This window comes from Geospiza fortis, unplaced genomic scaffold (assembly GCF_000277835.1).
Source record: "Geospiza fortis unplaced genomic scaffold, GeoFor_1.0 scaffold403, whole genome shotgun sequence".
Taxonomy (NCBI): Eukaryota; Metazoa; Chordata; class Aves; order Passeriformes; family Thraupidae; genus Geospiza; species Geospiza fortis.
The window spans coordinates 2,608,190-2,623,092 of NW_005054336.1; the positions used below are offsets into that span (position 1 = coordinate 2,608,190).

Below are 14,903 nucleotides of genomic sequence, written 5' to 3' on the forward strand. Positions count from 1 at the left end.
GGCCATTGCTGCTGTTTGTGTGTTACAAAACTTCAGCAACAGTAGTTTTGCTAAACCTACTATTAATGTATTACAGAACATGTTATTATAAGAGGATACCAGACTGAAAAAAAGCCAGCCCTTGAATAAAATTGATCAGACAAGTGCACAAGCCCAGTATTTTGCCCAGATTGATGCTGAATTGTTTGTATTGCTTTGCAAATATGAGAAGAAATCACTTTAAAATCTGCTCACAGAAAATGCTGGCTAATATTATTGGTATTATGACCCTGATGGCACAATTACTGTATGCTCTCTGTACCCAGCTGAGGATTCAGGCCCCCAGAACAGGCCAGGTGATGTTTACACTGCTATCCTTCAACAAGGACAGTCACTGACTTGTTCCAGCACTTCTCTCTTTCACCCAAACCAGCTCTATTGAGCTCCTAAGTGCTGTCGGTGCCTTGGGTAGGCACTGCAGCCTCTGCCACCCTGCTTGGTTCTATAGCAGTTGTTGAGTTAGCTCTCCATGGTTGTTAGTATATACCTTAGGATTTTTTCATTCCTGAAATATTTCCCAACATTGTCTTAAAACAATTTGAAGAAGCAGAGAGAACAACTTAAAGAAAAAAAAACCCAAGGAATGTAAGTGGATGGTTAAGCAAGGCAGCAGATTTCAGTTCTTAGAAGCATTTTTAGTACATTCATTTTTATAAAATCTTGAAATAAAAAAAAATTAGATTGAAAGCTAACTTTTACTTGAATTACTAGCTGATTTATTGGGTTTTTAGCAGGAAGAAAGTGTTCTTCAGGCAGTTGCTATTTCTGTTGCTATTTCAAGTAAGCTACATAGAAGGCTAAGGATGCATGCTAATCCATGCTTTGGTTCTAGAATATCTGTGATTAAAAAAAAAATAAATCTTACTGCTTATGACTTACTGCCCTAGTGAAACATGATCCATTTTTACATACAGAATACATTACAATTTATCTGTTTATGCTAAATGTAATTTGTTATTTATTTTTAGAATGAAAAATGTATACTCATTTGATTGACTTTTCAAATACCGGTTTGTGCTTTTATACTGAAATATTCTTTACCCCTGCTTCACAGAAATTAGTCACAGCCTCTACACAATTGATAGCTTCAAAAGAAGTGAATTCTTATGTGGGGTGTAGAAAAGGATTGAACAACAAGGATTTGTAAACTGAATGGAAAACTACATGATTTTTATGAAATAATACAGTACAGCATCCTTGTCGTGCCATCTAGTGATTGCAGCATGAAGTGCAGCAGCTGAAATGCAGAGCAAACATGGGCTTTGGTGCCAGCTATTTTAAGTAACAGTGGGAAAGACTGCATTACCAATCTTAAAAATATCTAAAAAATACTGTTTTTTCTGCATTTGTGATTTGCATCTGATGGATTTGCACCTGTGCTTACAGAAACAACGCTTATAGTTTTGCCTTTTTTCAATTGCTGTTGCAAATCCCATGTAAACATTTAGTGATGAGCTGTAGGTGTCCTACAAACCAGGCAGCTTTTGCCCTCTCAGAATCTGCTCTGTCAGATAATCAAAAAAACTTTGTTTAAATGCTGCAGCTTAGAAAGGAGTGTGATGAAGAACAACAATATCAGGTATCCACATGGTAATGTCAAAGGATAGGATACCTTTATGCTGTTTTTTCCTTTGTATATGTGAATCTACAGTCCTATGAGGTGTAATTTGTGATCTCCAAAATAGATCAGATATTGAATCAAGTAATAAAATTTCTAACTTATTTTCCCCATTCTTCCCACAGCAGGAGTAAAAAAAGATATTGAAAAACTTTATGAAGCAGTGCCACAGCTTGTAAATGTGTTCAAAATAAAGGAAAAAATCGGGGAAGGTAAATGTTTCATTTTATCTTGCTTGGAGTTAAGATTTCTTTTGGCATTTCTAACTTAAAAAGTATAAATCTAAGATCCCAAATGGTCTCTGTAGGAATTCTAATATATTTCTGAGCACATTGGTATATGAATTAGGAACACTTTCAAGATATTTTCTTGAAAATCTGTTATATTAAAGCCTTTTAGAAAAACAGCATTCCAATTTTTGCAATTAAAAACTTTTTAGGTAGATTCAAGTAAATAATCTTAAAAATCCATTCATTTTCTCCCTTACATGAGAAACCTACTTATGTGTAGCTGTGTTTTTGACATACTTAATTCATGTTCCTTAAGTTAGCTTTGTTTCCACTAAAATCTCTTGGGCAGAAGTGGATGAGGAAACTGGTAAGTTGGAGCTGCTTTACTTAAAAAATGAACAACTTTTTTGTTTTTGAAGACATACGGTATCAAATTTTAGGATGCTTGTGTTCACGTTGCCTTCAACAAGACAGTATTGCAAACACCTTAAATTAGTGTCAGCCATGACTATAAATAGATCCAGGTACTTCTGAGTGTGGGATTTCAGCACTTTTTAGATGCCCAAGAGTTTTTATTTCAAAAGCCACCAAGCTACTTAAAAAACCCCAGCTCCATTCGCCACAGGAATGTAAAATTAAAAAAAAAAGTGTAATTAAACAAAATTTCTGGTTACGAATAATACTATGATTTTACTCTTGGGAGCAAACAATGTTTTTTAAAAATACCATTTGCAGTACAACAGCATTATGAGAAAACAAGCTTTAACTTAAGATTCCACTGTGGAATCACTTTCATTTTAGTAGTTCTCACCACCAAAAACAATGTCTTAAGTCAGATTTGATAACCCTTGTTGCTGCAATCAATTCTGTTGAAGGTATGGGTCTCCAGGTTGTTTGGGATTGTTTGTTATGCTTGCATGAAGTATTTATGTTTTGCTGGCATTTTGATGTATGTTTGCACTCAGACTCTTGAACCAGCATGATGCAAACACATTACTTGAAATGTAATCAAAAGTAATTTCTATTCTTTATTCATATGGAAGAACACTTCAACTTGTATGTTCAGATACCTTAGATCATTAGGATAAATTAACCTCCTAAGAGGCTTATTAGGATATCCTCAAAATTAAATGGTTGGGTAAGCTTATCATAGAGGTTGAATACTCCCTTTCTCAAGCAAGGGATCTCACATCGGATGTGGTAAAATGCTCTGGGCAGGTAAACAGTGCAGTGAGACATCATGTGGGAAGCCTTACTTTATAGATAAGGTACAGAATTAAGGAAAATGTAGCAATTTCAGAAGTGTTTTGAATAGCACTGGCAGTGCTTTCCAGATTAGCATTATATAGTCCTCTAACATTGTAGGGAGAGGAGTTAGATGTCAGATGAAAGTAAGCTACCTAAACAAGAAAGCAAATCAAAGGTAGGAAATTTACATTCAAAGAGCACTGTGTCCCAGGCAAGTTAGACAGTGTTATATTTGCATTTTTACTGACATAAAAAACTTGTATACAAGATCAGTATATTCAGTAGTAGAAAAAAGGAACTGGATTTTTCTTTTCTAGAATCTGCTTTTGATGTAGTATCAAGTGTACTACAGGATTATGAACAGTTAGATCACTTCTGTAAAAGTCTGCATTGACCTAATTAAAAATGTTGAAGACAGTGTTTTTCTCCTTTGTTTACAGGTACTTTTAGTTCTGTTTACTTGGCCACAGCACAGCTACAAACAGGATATGAGGAAAAAATGGCTCTGAAACACTTGATTCCAACCAGCCACCCTCTGCGAATAGCTGCTGAACTTCAGTGCCTCACAGTGGCAGGGTACATAAACTAAAAAATTACAATTTTCATAACTGCTGAACATTGTCTCACTGTTCTGTATTTCTTTAAGTTTTGGCACTTCTCTTGATTTGTATTTAACCACACACATATATATTCCTTTTCTTGAGAGCAAATAACAAAAGGAGTGTCTTACCTTGCTGGATGCCGTTTGCTGCTAGTCTCAGTTTGGCGGGGTGCTCTATTTACCAGCTGAGAAATTCCATTATATATCTTTGTGGTAACAAAGTTCCAGTTCTGAAATGCTTGGGAAAAAGAATCACCTCATTAGAAATGTGGTTTTAGGAATGGATACTTGTTGGAGGAGTGTGCTGAATAGCACTTTGTTAAAGTAGCAGGATCATGAAAGTTAGGGCCTATATTAATTGCAGTGGTAACTACAAACTGCAGCCCCACAGATAATCTGTAGAGTTCTATTCCAAACTGCAGAATGGAGCATAAAATGGAGTTCAAATGGAACATAGCAGTGAGCAGCAAGAGCACAAGTGCTAATTGCTGATAAGACTGCTGTCAAAATATAAATTAGGATTAAAAGAAAGATTGACTGAACTTTTTATTTTGAAGAAATAAAGGAAAATAAACATCCACCTTCTGGTCTTTGTTCAGTAATACTGCTTTTCTTCTAGGGGACAAGATAATGTTATGGGAGTTAAATACTGCTTTAGGAAAAATGATCACGTTGTTATTGTTATGCCATATCTGGAGCATGAGTCCTTCTTGGTGAGTCTCAGACTTCTGATATGTAGTAAAACATTTAATTAAAAGCAGATGCATAATTATTCTAAGATTCTATAAATTACAGTATCCAAATATTCTTTCAGGACATTTTGAATTCCCTTTCCTTTGAAGAAGTGAGGGAATACATGTTTAATCTATTTAAAGCGTTGAGGCGTATCCATCACTTTGGTATTGTTCACCGTGATGTCAAGCCCAGCAACTTCCTCTACAACAGGCAGCTGAAAAAGTGAGTCTGGCCATACTGTGATCTCATCTGGGGATGTGTGCCTTGGAAGAACAGGGTAATTTAGGCTTTCAGGCTTCTTTGCTTCCAGCTCCATAACATGTACTTCAATAATAAAGCTGAAAATGTGGGGTTTTATTTGTAAAATTTTTCTTTCATTGTTAAGGGACTTAAGAAGGGAAGGATTTTTTTTACTTAATGTAGTATCTGCTTCATTGAGTGACAAAGACCTGATAAAATGAAGATTTTACTACTGAGTAAAAGTACTACATTTTCAAATAAGAATGAGAAGAATAAAATATGGGGTTTTTTTAATAAGAAAGTTAATTGTAACTTGTGGTGCATAGAATGATCCTTGTACATTTTTAATAGTGGATAGAGTAAAACTGATACAGGTAAGATAGCTGGCTTTGGGCTGTTTTCACCTTACATTGAATGAATTATAACTAATAGAGCTGGCTCTTTTGCCTGCAAGTTATAAAATTTAAAGATTGTAAAAAGTGAGGTTCTGCTTCTTTGTGAAGAGCTGAAGTGGACAGAGTGCTACAGTGCTAGCAGTCCTATAGCTGTATTTGTTAGCATTGTGCTTGCAAAGTTGAGACACTGAGGTATTGGAGTATGTCCAAAACAAAGCACTGTAGCAGGATGCACATTCCCAGTGTGGAAATGGTATGAAACAGCCTCAAGTTGCACCAGGGAAGGTTTAGATTGAATGTTAGAAAAAAGTTTATCGAGCATTGGAATGGGCTACCCAGGGAAGTGGTTGAGTCACCATCCCTGGAGGAATTTAAAAGATCTGTAGATCCAGCACTTAGGGACATGCTTTTGTGGGACTTGGCAGAGCAGGGTTAACAGTTGAACTTGATTTTAAAGGTCTTTTCCAGCCTAAATGTTTCTGTGATTCTATGCAGTGGAAGTTTGTAGGGGAGATTTGATAGCATTTTGCCAAACCACAAGCTTAAAGTTTGAGAAATACTGTTTTGGTCTTTTTTTTAATCTGTCAAAATGAACATGTACTGTCATTTTGCTTTTCCTGCATTTTTTTGAGCCTTAATCTCTACTTTATCTTTAGAGGTGTGGAGTTGAGTTTGAGACCTAGGGACAGATGGATTGTCTCTGTACTGGTTGTAGCAAAAAATAATTCTTTTAGAGACAGATCTGAATTGTGAACTAATGTAGTCTTACCTGTTTGAAGACTAAAATAAATTCCAGTAGTATTTGCCAGAACTCTGTCAAAACTTTAAGCACTGTTGGTCTGGTCTGTCTTCACTGCTACCTTTGTCCTGTGCCCATGGGAATCCTGCACGAGTTGAGTCACTTGTACTTGACTGCTGGCTGAAGGTTCAGGGCTGTAGGATTAGAAGAACTTCAGAAAGGAGTTGCTGGAAATATTTTTTTAACACCTTTGGAGGAAGGATGCACTTGATAAGATTTTGGGACAAGAAACAATGAACAATGGTGTAGGGCGAAAACACTGAGGAGATAGGTAAGATGGGTCAGTCGGAGGAGAAGGAAGAAAATAGGACTGTGATGCTGGCAAGAGTACAGATAAGCAACAGTGAATGAAGTGTGAAAGAAAGATAAGTAATGAATAGTAAATTGAATGACTAATAGATACTTTGTGACTCCTGATTCTGAATTTGTCTTTTCAGGTATGCCTTGGTAGATTTTGGCTTGGCACAAGGAACCCCTGATACGAAAATTGAGCTTCTTAAAGCTGCCCACTCTGAAGACCAGCAGGGAAGTTGCTTGCAAACAAATCCCATTGTAACCTTGGGAAATGGGGTTTCTGTCAGTGTCACAGCACCTAAACAGATAGCTCAACAGTCAGCCTCAAAAGCAGCTGACAGAAGGTCCAGCTCACTTTCAAAAGTACAGATGAAACAAGGAAGAGGAGGAAAGGTTCTCAATCTCTTTCATTAATGCCGTTGTCTATGTTTAATGTGTTCCTTCATCCAACAGGGGGAGATGCAGTACTTGCACAGAAGCTGAGCCTGCACAGCAGCACAATGTTCATATCTAAGGAGCCACTTCCACATAACTGTTGGCTTCATCATTATCTGTTAGATGTAATACAGTGCTGAAGGCTGTATAAACCCTAACATGAGTTACTATTTAGACAGCCTTAAGTCCTTTTTCAGAGACATGGATGGGGAAACTCCTCCCCAAGACAATAATCATCCACCTATGTTTAGTTACTAGTTGCATAACAAGTGCAATACAGACTACACATGGATTGTCTTTGGGCTCTTCAGAGGTGTGATTGGTTTTGTAAACATGTTTGCTGTTCTGTCTAGACCATGTTTCTTCATCCACAGTAACCTGATGCCTGAAAATTACTTACATGCAGCTGTTTTTGTTTTGTGACACTCCGCACATTTTTTTGAACTGTCAGTACCCAGATGCCTGTTAAACAGGATCCTTACTGTCCTTTTTGTTGGTCTGTAGGAGGACTCTGTGCACCATTCTGTCCAGCGCTCTGTCTTCGGAGAGAGGAATTTCAATGTCTACAGCTCCACGTACCAGGAGAACTCAAGCACAAAAGTAAGAAGTATTGACTCATCAGTAGGATCAATCTGCTGCATATTTGAGAAAGTATAGAACTGATTGTTCTGTAAGACAGAGCACTGCTCCAGAATACTGTGGAACAAAAAGGTTTTGAGCAGACTATTAAATGTGTCTTTCCTGAAAGGCTCAAAGAATTTTTCATTTCTGTTTGAGTCCCTTTTGAAGCTCCTAAACAAGGAGTTCTGTAGCTGTCTCCATAGCTGATCTTGTTCGGATGCTAAGTTAATTTTTTTTCCTATACATCTATCTGTGCAGCTAATCATAGAATCGCAAAAGAAAGTGAGTTGGAAGGGACCCATGAGGATCATCAAGTCCAACTCCTGGTCCTGCTCAGGACACCCTCAGAGTCACACCCTGTGCCTGAGAGCATTGTCCAAACACTTCTGGAGCTCTGCCAGGCTGTGACCACTGCCCTGGGGAGCTTGTTCCTGTGCTAAACTACTCCCTACTTACCTTGTGAAATTTTCAAAAAAATTATTTTGCGGTTGAAGCTGAGGATAAAACTTATAACTGTTCTTTTTTTTGTAATTAATATTTAATATGACAAGGGGTAAACCCCAACTAATTAGAGGGTTCGGTTTATGGTATTTTATTGTAGAACTAGAGTTAGTGTTAGTGTGTTGCTGTGTCATTTCATATTCTTTTTTTCTTATTTTCATATTGAACCAAAAAAATCTTGAAACACTATACTAACTTGAAAAATATTTGTCTTGTAGCTTCAGAATATCTAATATATATTAGTTTTTCTGTAAACACTGAAGATGTCTACTGCAGGGGAGGAAGTCAAGCTATCTAAGAAAGTTCCAGTGTCTGTTTTATGGTAGTTTTGGTACTGTTAAAGAGGTTTGCTATCTGTTCTAAAATCCATCTTGTTCATCTGCACCTGTTAGGACCATTCCTAAAATACTGACTTATTCCCTGTAAAGGGAAACTTCTTAAATATGTCACCTTCTCTAAAATATCTCCATTGCAGCTCATAAAACAATCAAAGGTGATAGATGTTTCATCTAGGAAGCTAGTAACAAAGAAGAAGATTATTTCTACCAAAACTGTGAGCAGTGGGGCAGCCAGGAAAGCTGTCAGTGCTTGCCCTTTAAACCTGCCCTGTGACTGTTATGCAACGGACAGAGTCTGCAGTGTTTGCCTTTCAAGGTAATTTGCTTTGATAATGTTGAAAAATTGTCTACTGTGCTGTCAAGCAAAGTCAGAAACTTAGATTTACTAGACTGCTGATTTACTAAGTGAAAGATAGTATTTGATCTCTGCAGCCCTTAAAACACTGAGTATGCTCTTTTTAAACAAAAATAGTTGATGGAATTAATGGATTAGTTCACTGCTATCTGCAGCTAGAAATCACTGGTAATTATTTTCTTGTTGTTGTGTTTATTTATTCACCTACATGTATTGTAGAAAATCACTTGAGTTAATTACAACACTTAGAAAAGTGTCCTAAATTCTGTCATTTAGTAGTTATCTAATAGGCCTAAATTATAGCAACAGTCAGAAATCATGAAATGTAGAATAAAAAGGAAGCATGACTGTTTTGTATTTGTTCATCTAAAAAACTAAGAGAATCACAGAATGGTTTGGGTTGGAAGGAACCTTAAAGGTCATCTTTTTCCAAACCCTCTGCCATGGGCAGGGGCAATTCCCACTAGAGCAGGCTGCTCCAAGCCACATTTCTCTGGTATTATCTTATGCTAGATAATATAATTAAAATATAACATAATAGATAATAAGGCTATTATGTGTGTATCTTAGGATTTCATGCTAGATGAGATGCTTGAAACCTCTGTAAAACTTAAATAAAGCAGGGTTAGGTTGTTTACACATCTTACACAAGTATATTCTAAAAATAATAGTAAGTATTATTAGATTTAGAACTTACTTACCAACTTTTACATTCTAAATATATTTGTCTCTTATTGCAAGGCGTCAGCAAGTGGCTCCCAGGGCAGGAACACCTGGATTCAGAGCACCAGAAGTGTTAACAAAGTGCCCCACTCAGACCACAGGTACTGCCCAACAGATTCAAACAAATGGCTTTTTTCACCTTTTCATCCTTCTTATTTATGCATATTTTCTTGTCTTTTTTATGGGAGCATTTTTTAATTCGTGAAATTCATTTTTCATCCCTTCTAATGCTTTTCAAGTATTTCCTGATTTTAATTAAAAGTTTATTATTCAGAGGAAGAACAACTCAGGAATATTTTTCCTGTGTTTGAAACTTGAATGTGTCTTTATTCATTTGAGAGGTAGTGCCATGTGCAGGAGTTGAACACAGTATATTTAAAAAAAAAAAGATTTTTTTTTTAAAGTTTCTTGGCTTATTTGTTCAAGAAAAATCTTGAATAAATCTTGGGGAGAGGGAGCATTGTTTAGCCTTTTCTAGGCAAGTTGTAACTTATGCTGCCATAGCAGGCATAATTAATGTTGTAATTGCAAATGTGTTCTAGAAAGCATTATTTTATGACTTTTTATCATTTTTTTTACTTTTTGCTAGTGTTTTAAGTAGATGTTTAATTTCCCTGTGTTAAAATTTAGTTAATAAGATTCTGTGGTTTGGGTAAATATTGGGGCAGAGCAGAGGGATTAATGCATTACCTGGTACAAGCAAGGTGGCAGAGGTTGTGCCTAACTGCAGGATGGAGTACCAATAGAGGCAAAGTTACCCATTAAATATTTGCTGTATGGCCAGGAGTTCTAACTTACAAAAAAAATACAAATGTCCCCAAAAACTGGATTTAAAATATAAGGTTTACCATTTTTTTCTGAATAGCTTTTGAAACAGCTGTCAATTTTCAGTAAAGTATGTAAGCATACTCAAAATAGAATTAATATATTTGATCAGCTTATGCCTAGGTAGCTTACTGCTGTTTGAAACATCTGCACTGTGAGTATGACTGGGATTTCAAAGGTATGGCAGCTTGTTTGGAGTTCTTGTGCCTGTGCTGTAAGAGCCAGCTTTATGGGCTAGCAGTCATCCAGAAATCTAGGACAAGTTTAGACAATCTCTGAATCTGTCTAGACAGAGCTGAGGCAGAAAGAAGACATACCTAGGAAATCTTGGACATGTGCTGGTGTTAAGCATGCTCTCAGCTGGTTCTCTGTTCTCTAGAGTAATGAGATTACAAAAAGGAGGGGTAAATCTAGACACCCTTGGGTGTGGCACAGACATCCCTGGACTGAGTCAGTGGTGCTGAGCTCCTGCAGTACATCAACAAAGCCCTTAATTAGAACTGGGTACACTAATACTAATTTTTATGATACCATCTTTTATTTGAACTAGCAAGTATTACTGTTCACTTTGATTTGGGGCTGCTGGAGTCACCTCCTTGTACTCCTGGCAGTCTCACTCCTGGTTTTGGCCTCTGTGCTGACACTAAGTTACTGGCTGAATCCAGCTGACTCTACCCAGAGCTACTACAGCCCATCTGACCCAGGTTCACAGTGCTGGTGTACAACCCAAACCCCCAAGCTGAGGCTACACAGGTCCAGTTCCGCTTTCCCTTGGTTTGTCCCTTGCTCCCCTTTCCTCACTAGCTGGATAACACTAGACAATAGCATAGGGAGGAATCACGATTTTCATGTCATTCCACAAGATCTTGCACTCTGCTGATGATCACAGCTCTACTACAATTGTGGGGCCAGGATTTACTGCCCACTCAGATGGATAAAGCCTTATAATTTCAGCAAGAGTTACATAATTAAACCTTCTCAAAGGTCTTGACCTTCATTACTCCAGCTTACCCAACCACATCCTCAGGGGGATGCATGGCCCCTCAAACAGATAGTATTACTGTATCACTGTTGGAAAGATGATACTAAAACATTTTACAGGAACTGTGCAGAAGGCTGAAAACCTTTCCACTGTAAATTGTGCCAAATTATTAACTTGGATTTTTTTTTAATAAAAGACATAAAATCTGGTTTTGCAACTAAAGTCAGCCTAATACCTTTTTTCCAATACCAAGTCCTGTGCTGAGTGTTTCTAATTAAAACATCCGAATTAATTACTGTCTATTTTGCCGCTTACTTTTTTTCAATAGGACTAGGATGAATATGCCACTATTTCCCAATTGTTAATTTTTCTCTTTGGAGTTTGAGATCCTTCAAACTGTCTCCTTCACTTTCCTTGCCATCTCTTAAAATGTGCACCTTAGTGAGCCAAAAAATTGTGGCAGACAGGTATTCTTGTAACTTCCAGCACTGAAGTTTCCATCAGGCTTTGGCCTCTCTCCCCAGAGTACTCTCTGTACTCTTCATAACACAATGAAAGTGATGAATAACTTTGAACTATTATGGTTTTTAAACTGCCTGTCTTGTCAAGTGAGTTCATATGAGAGAAGAACAAAGCTCATAATAAGATCAATTTCTTAGTACTGCCTACCTGTGCCAGCCTCAATCCCCAAAAAATTGTTTCACTAACATTTTTTATTTATGACCCTTATATAGGTTTTCTTTATAGGAAGTTAAATATATATCAAGCCAGCCATTTCATTTGCCCCCTCTCATCTTCCCAGGTAAAAAAAACTTCAAACATTGATTTGGTTCATTTTAGGTTTAGCAAGTTAATGGAATTACTCATATGAACAAACTCCCTCTGCATTAAAGTAGGAAGTTATTCTTCAATCTAATTACAGAAGTTTCCACTATTATCTGAAGTATTATCTATGTGACCAAAGTCAAGAAGTACTTCAGAACGTAACTTTTGCTGATAGAAACTTTTCAGATCATAATTTATTTTTAAAGTTGAGATTTTGTTTGTGATGAAGTTGTGAGTTTAGTTGTTGATAAATTTGCTTTCCTTTGCAGCAATAGACATGTGGTCTGCAGGAATCATATTCCTTTCTCTACTCAGTGGACGGTATCCATTTTTCAAAGCAAGTGATGATTTAACTGCTTTGGCACAAATCATGACAGTTCGTGGATCCAGAGAAACCATTCAGGCTGCTAGAACTTTTGGTATGCAAACCTTCATTATGGGGGAAGGGGGGAAATGTTACTTAATACTGTGATTTACAATCAATTTTTTTTTGTGTAAATAAATATATTTTTAGGCTTGAGAGTAATTTTGGAAGTAAATCACGTTTTTTGAAGTGTATACTGACAGACTTTTAAGACAGTTTTGTGGTTTTCTGTCTTTTGCAATGTGTGTATGGGGTACTTTATGTCATAGTATTCCCAGCCTGTCTACTGCCTTTCACTAAGTCAGGGCTGCTTGAGGTGAAGTATGCCAACGAAATGTTTCCTACTGGCATTTGGTTAGAATTCTTGAGACAGTGTTACTATTTCTACAAAATTTGTCCTGGAGGCTTAAGTCAACGTGACTTAAAATTTAGATGATGTAAACCTTGCTTTTCCCCCCATCCCTTTCCCCAAAAGGCCTAGTGAAACAAACAAACAAGCTAAAAACCCAATACCCAAGAGCTGTCCTGTTTAAAAAAGACTCAATCACCACAAAACACAAAATATCCAGATAACCATTCCCCTCATTGCTTGCAGGTTAAATGCTACAGTACTTGCTACCTGGATGTGTAACTGCCAGCATCAATTTTCATTCTCCAGACAGAGGTGTAGAAATCAGGGTATTTACTTGTCTTCAGTTCTGTTAAATGACAATGAAATGCAAAAAGTTGGTGTACAGGGTGGCTGACAACCTGTCACTACATAACTTGACATAACCCAAAGCTCTTTGTTCTGAGCAGAACTGAGATGATGACCCCTTCTGACACTCGGGCTGCTCCTGTAGCAGCATGGCTGGTGTGCAGGCATGGGGGGCTGGATTTGGTTCTTTGATAGATTTGGGATGTTTTTCTTTCATGCTGGTTGTAATTTGAGACATGAAGTTTCTCTGAAACAAAAGTTGCAGTTGCATAGAAAGTATAATAAAATGTGGCTTCCTGTACAACTTTTTTCCCTAGGAAAATCAGTTGTGTGTACCCAAGTTGTCCCAACTCAAAACCTACGAACCCTCTGTGAAAAGCTGAGAGGAACAAATAGCAGCTGTAAGGGATTTCAGGGGGAAGGGCCCAGCAGGTCTGAAAACAACACAGCTCTGTCGGTTGCATCAGACAAACCCTGTGCTCCTGAGACACTTGGAAAACAAATTCAACACTTACAGAGTTTTCAGGAAGGTGATGGTGCTTTGGAAACGAAGGCAACTGACATGAAAGGATGGGATCAGGTTCCTGATGAAGCATATGACCTACTTGATAAGCTACTAGACTTAAACCCTGCAACAAGAATAACTGCAAAAGAGGCTTTGCTGCATCCTTTTTTTAAAGACATAAGGCTCTGAGAAGATAACTTTGTTATTCCTTTCATATGTTTTGTTGTAGAAATGAAATACTGAGGCAGTTTTACCTTGTTGCCCTCAATATTTACACTCACTGAAATAACGTCACACTGTGCTCTGAACTACTGAAATTTTGTCTTGTACAGTTAGACATCAAATGTCAGTTTAAGAAATACTTACAGATGCAAAAGTTACATAAACATCAGTAGCGTGGTGTTATCCTAAGACACTTCTGAGACGTTATTGCTGTGCATACCTGTTCTCTGTATGAAAGTTAACTTTGATCAAAAAAAATCGAAGAAAAAAGAGTTTCATAAGATCTATGCTTAATTCTCGAGATATTCCCTTAAAATTTACAAGTTTGCCTTAAGGTAAGACTGAAATAAGAAAGTGTTTGAGAGACTTTTTTTGGTACTTGCATATCTCTGCTTTGTTCCTGTTTGGTACATGGGGGACTGAAAATGGAACAAAGAGGATTCATTTTGTTCAGACTATTTTCAGAGAACAGTATTACTTTGGGAGTGTTGCTAGAAGAAAGGCCAGGTGCTGGAGATTATATCATCAAAAGAAAAGCATAACTTTTAAAAGTACATTTTTTGTCCCTGTCTGGTCTTTGCTACTTAGGAAATAGTAATAAATGCAGTTACTCATTTTGCATGTTTCCTCAGTGCCATGGGTAACTGTCAGTATTCCACAGCTGCTGCCTACAAGGATGTCTTGAGTGCCAGGCATAGGTTTGATTTCTGTTATAGAAACTGATTTCTTAAAAAATACCTGTTCAATAAATGATTTGGTTTTATAACTTCAGAAGCTTGTCTAGATATACTTCTATAAAAGTCAGGTAAGTTTTTCCTGTGGGATGTTTCTGTTCAGGGAGTCTTCCATATTGGTTTCCTGCATAAATTCCTCAGTGATAGAAGCCACTTTGGATAGCTCTAGTGTGTATGGCTGTTGTAGCACAACTATCCTAATTATCAAGGAACTCTTAGCACAGAGTTAGCTAGCTATTTTCTGGTCCTAAGGAGGAAAATCCCACATCTTCAATGTGCAAAGTAAGCTACATCACGTTCAACAGAAGTTTCTCTAAACCCCTTGATTCTGGAGACTGAAACATAATACAGTGTTTTTTCATACACATTTCCTGATATGCTGATGGATTTGCTGTAAGAAGTTCTTTTGATAACTCCTGTAAAAAGCCTTCTCATATGAGCTGATGGTTATGATAGTGCAAAGATCCTGACCAGGACTGGGGCTGAAGAGACAAGATTTCAATATTTTCAAAATATTGAATACATAGAAAATAATGGTAATGTTGCTCTGTTTCTGGCATCAGCTGTTAAGGGAAAA

At 37.2% G+C, this 14,903-nt stretch overlaps 1 protein-coding gene across 3 annotated transcripts in view; it reads left to right on the forward strand.

The window, feature by feature from the left end:
• The window catches only part of CDC7 (cell division cycle 7), a 15,608-nt gene extending 1,245 nt beyond the window's left edge, over nucleotides 1–14,363 (forward strand). Inside the window, exons 3-12 of one of the 3 annotated variants that reach the window (XM_014307470.2) lie at nucleotides 1,783–1,869; nucleotides 3,576–3,711; nucleotides 4,356–4,449; nucleotides 4,551–4,693; nucleotides 6,343–6,592; nucleotides 7,139–7,234; nucleotides 8,232–8,410; nucleotides 9,191–9,273; nucleotides 12,074–12,223; nucleotides 13,183–14,363. In XM_014307470.2, the coding sequence (XP_014162945.1) occupies nucleotides 1,783–1,869; nucleotides 3,576–3,711; nucleotides 4,356–4,449; nucleotides 4,551–4,693; nucleotides 6,343–6,592; nucleotides 7,139–7,234; nucleotides 8,232–8,410; nucleotides 9,191–9,273; nucleotides 12,074–12,223; nucleotides 13,183–13,559 (1,595 nt within the window). In that variant the 3' untranslated portion in view covers nucleotides 13,560–14,363. The remainder of the gene's footprint in view (nucleotides 1–1,782; nucleotides 1,870–3,575; nucleotides 3,712–4,355; nucleotides 4,450–4,550; nucleotides 4,694–6,342; nucleotides 6,593–7,138; nucleotides 7,235–8,231; nucleotides 8,411–9,190; nucleotides 9,274–12,073; nucleotides 12,224–13,182) is intronic. The other 2 variants (XM_031057928.1, XM_031057927.1) reach the window with 2 other exon arrangements.
• The last annotated feature ends 540 nt before the right edge of the window (nucleotides 14,364–14,903 follow it).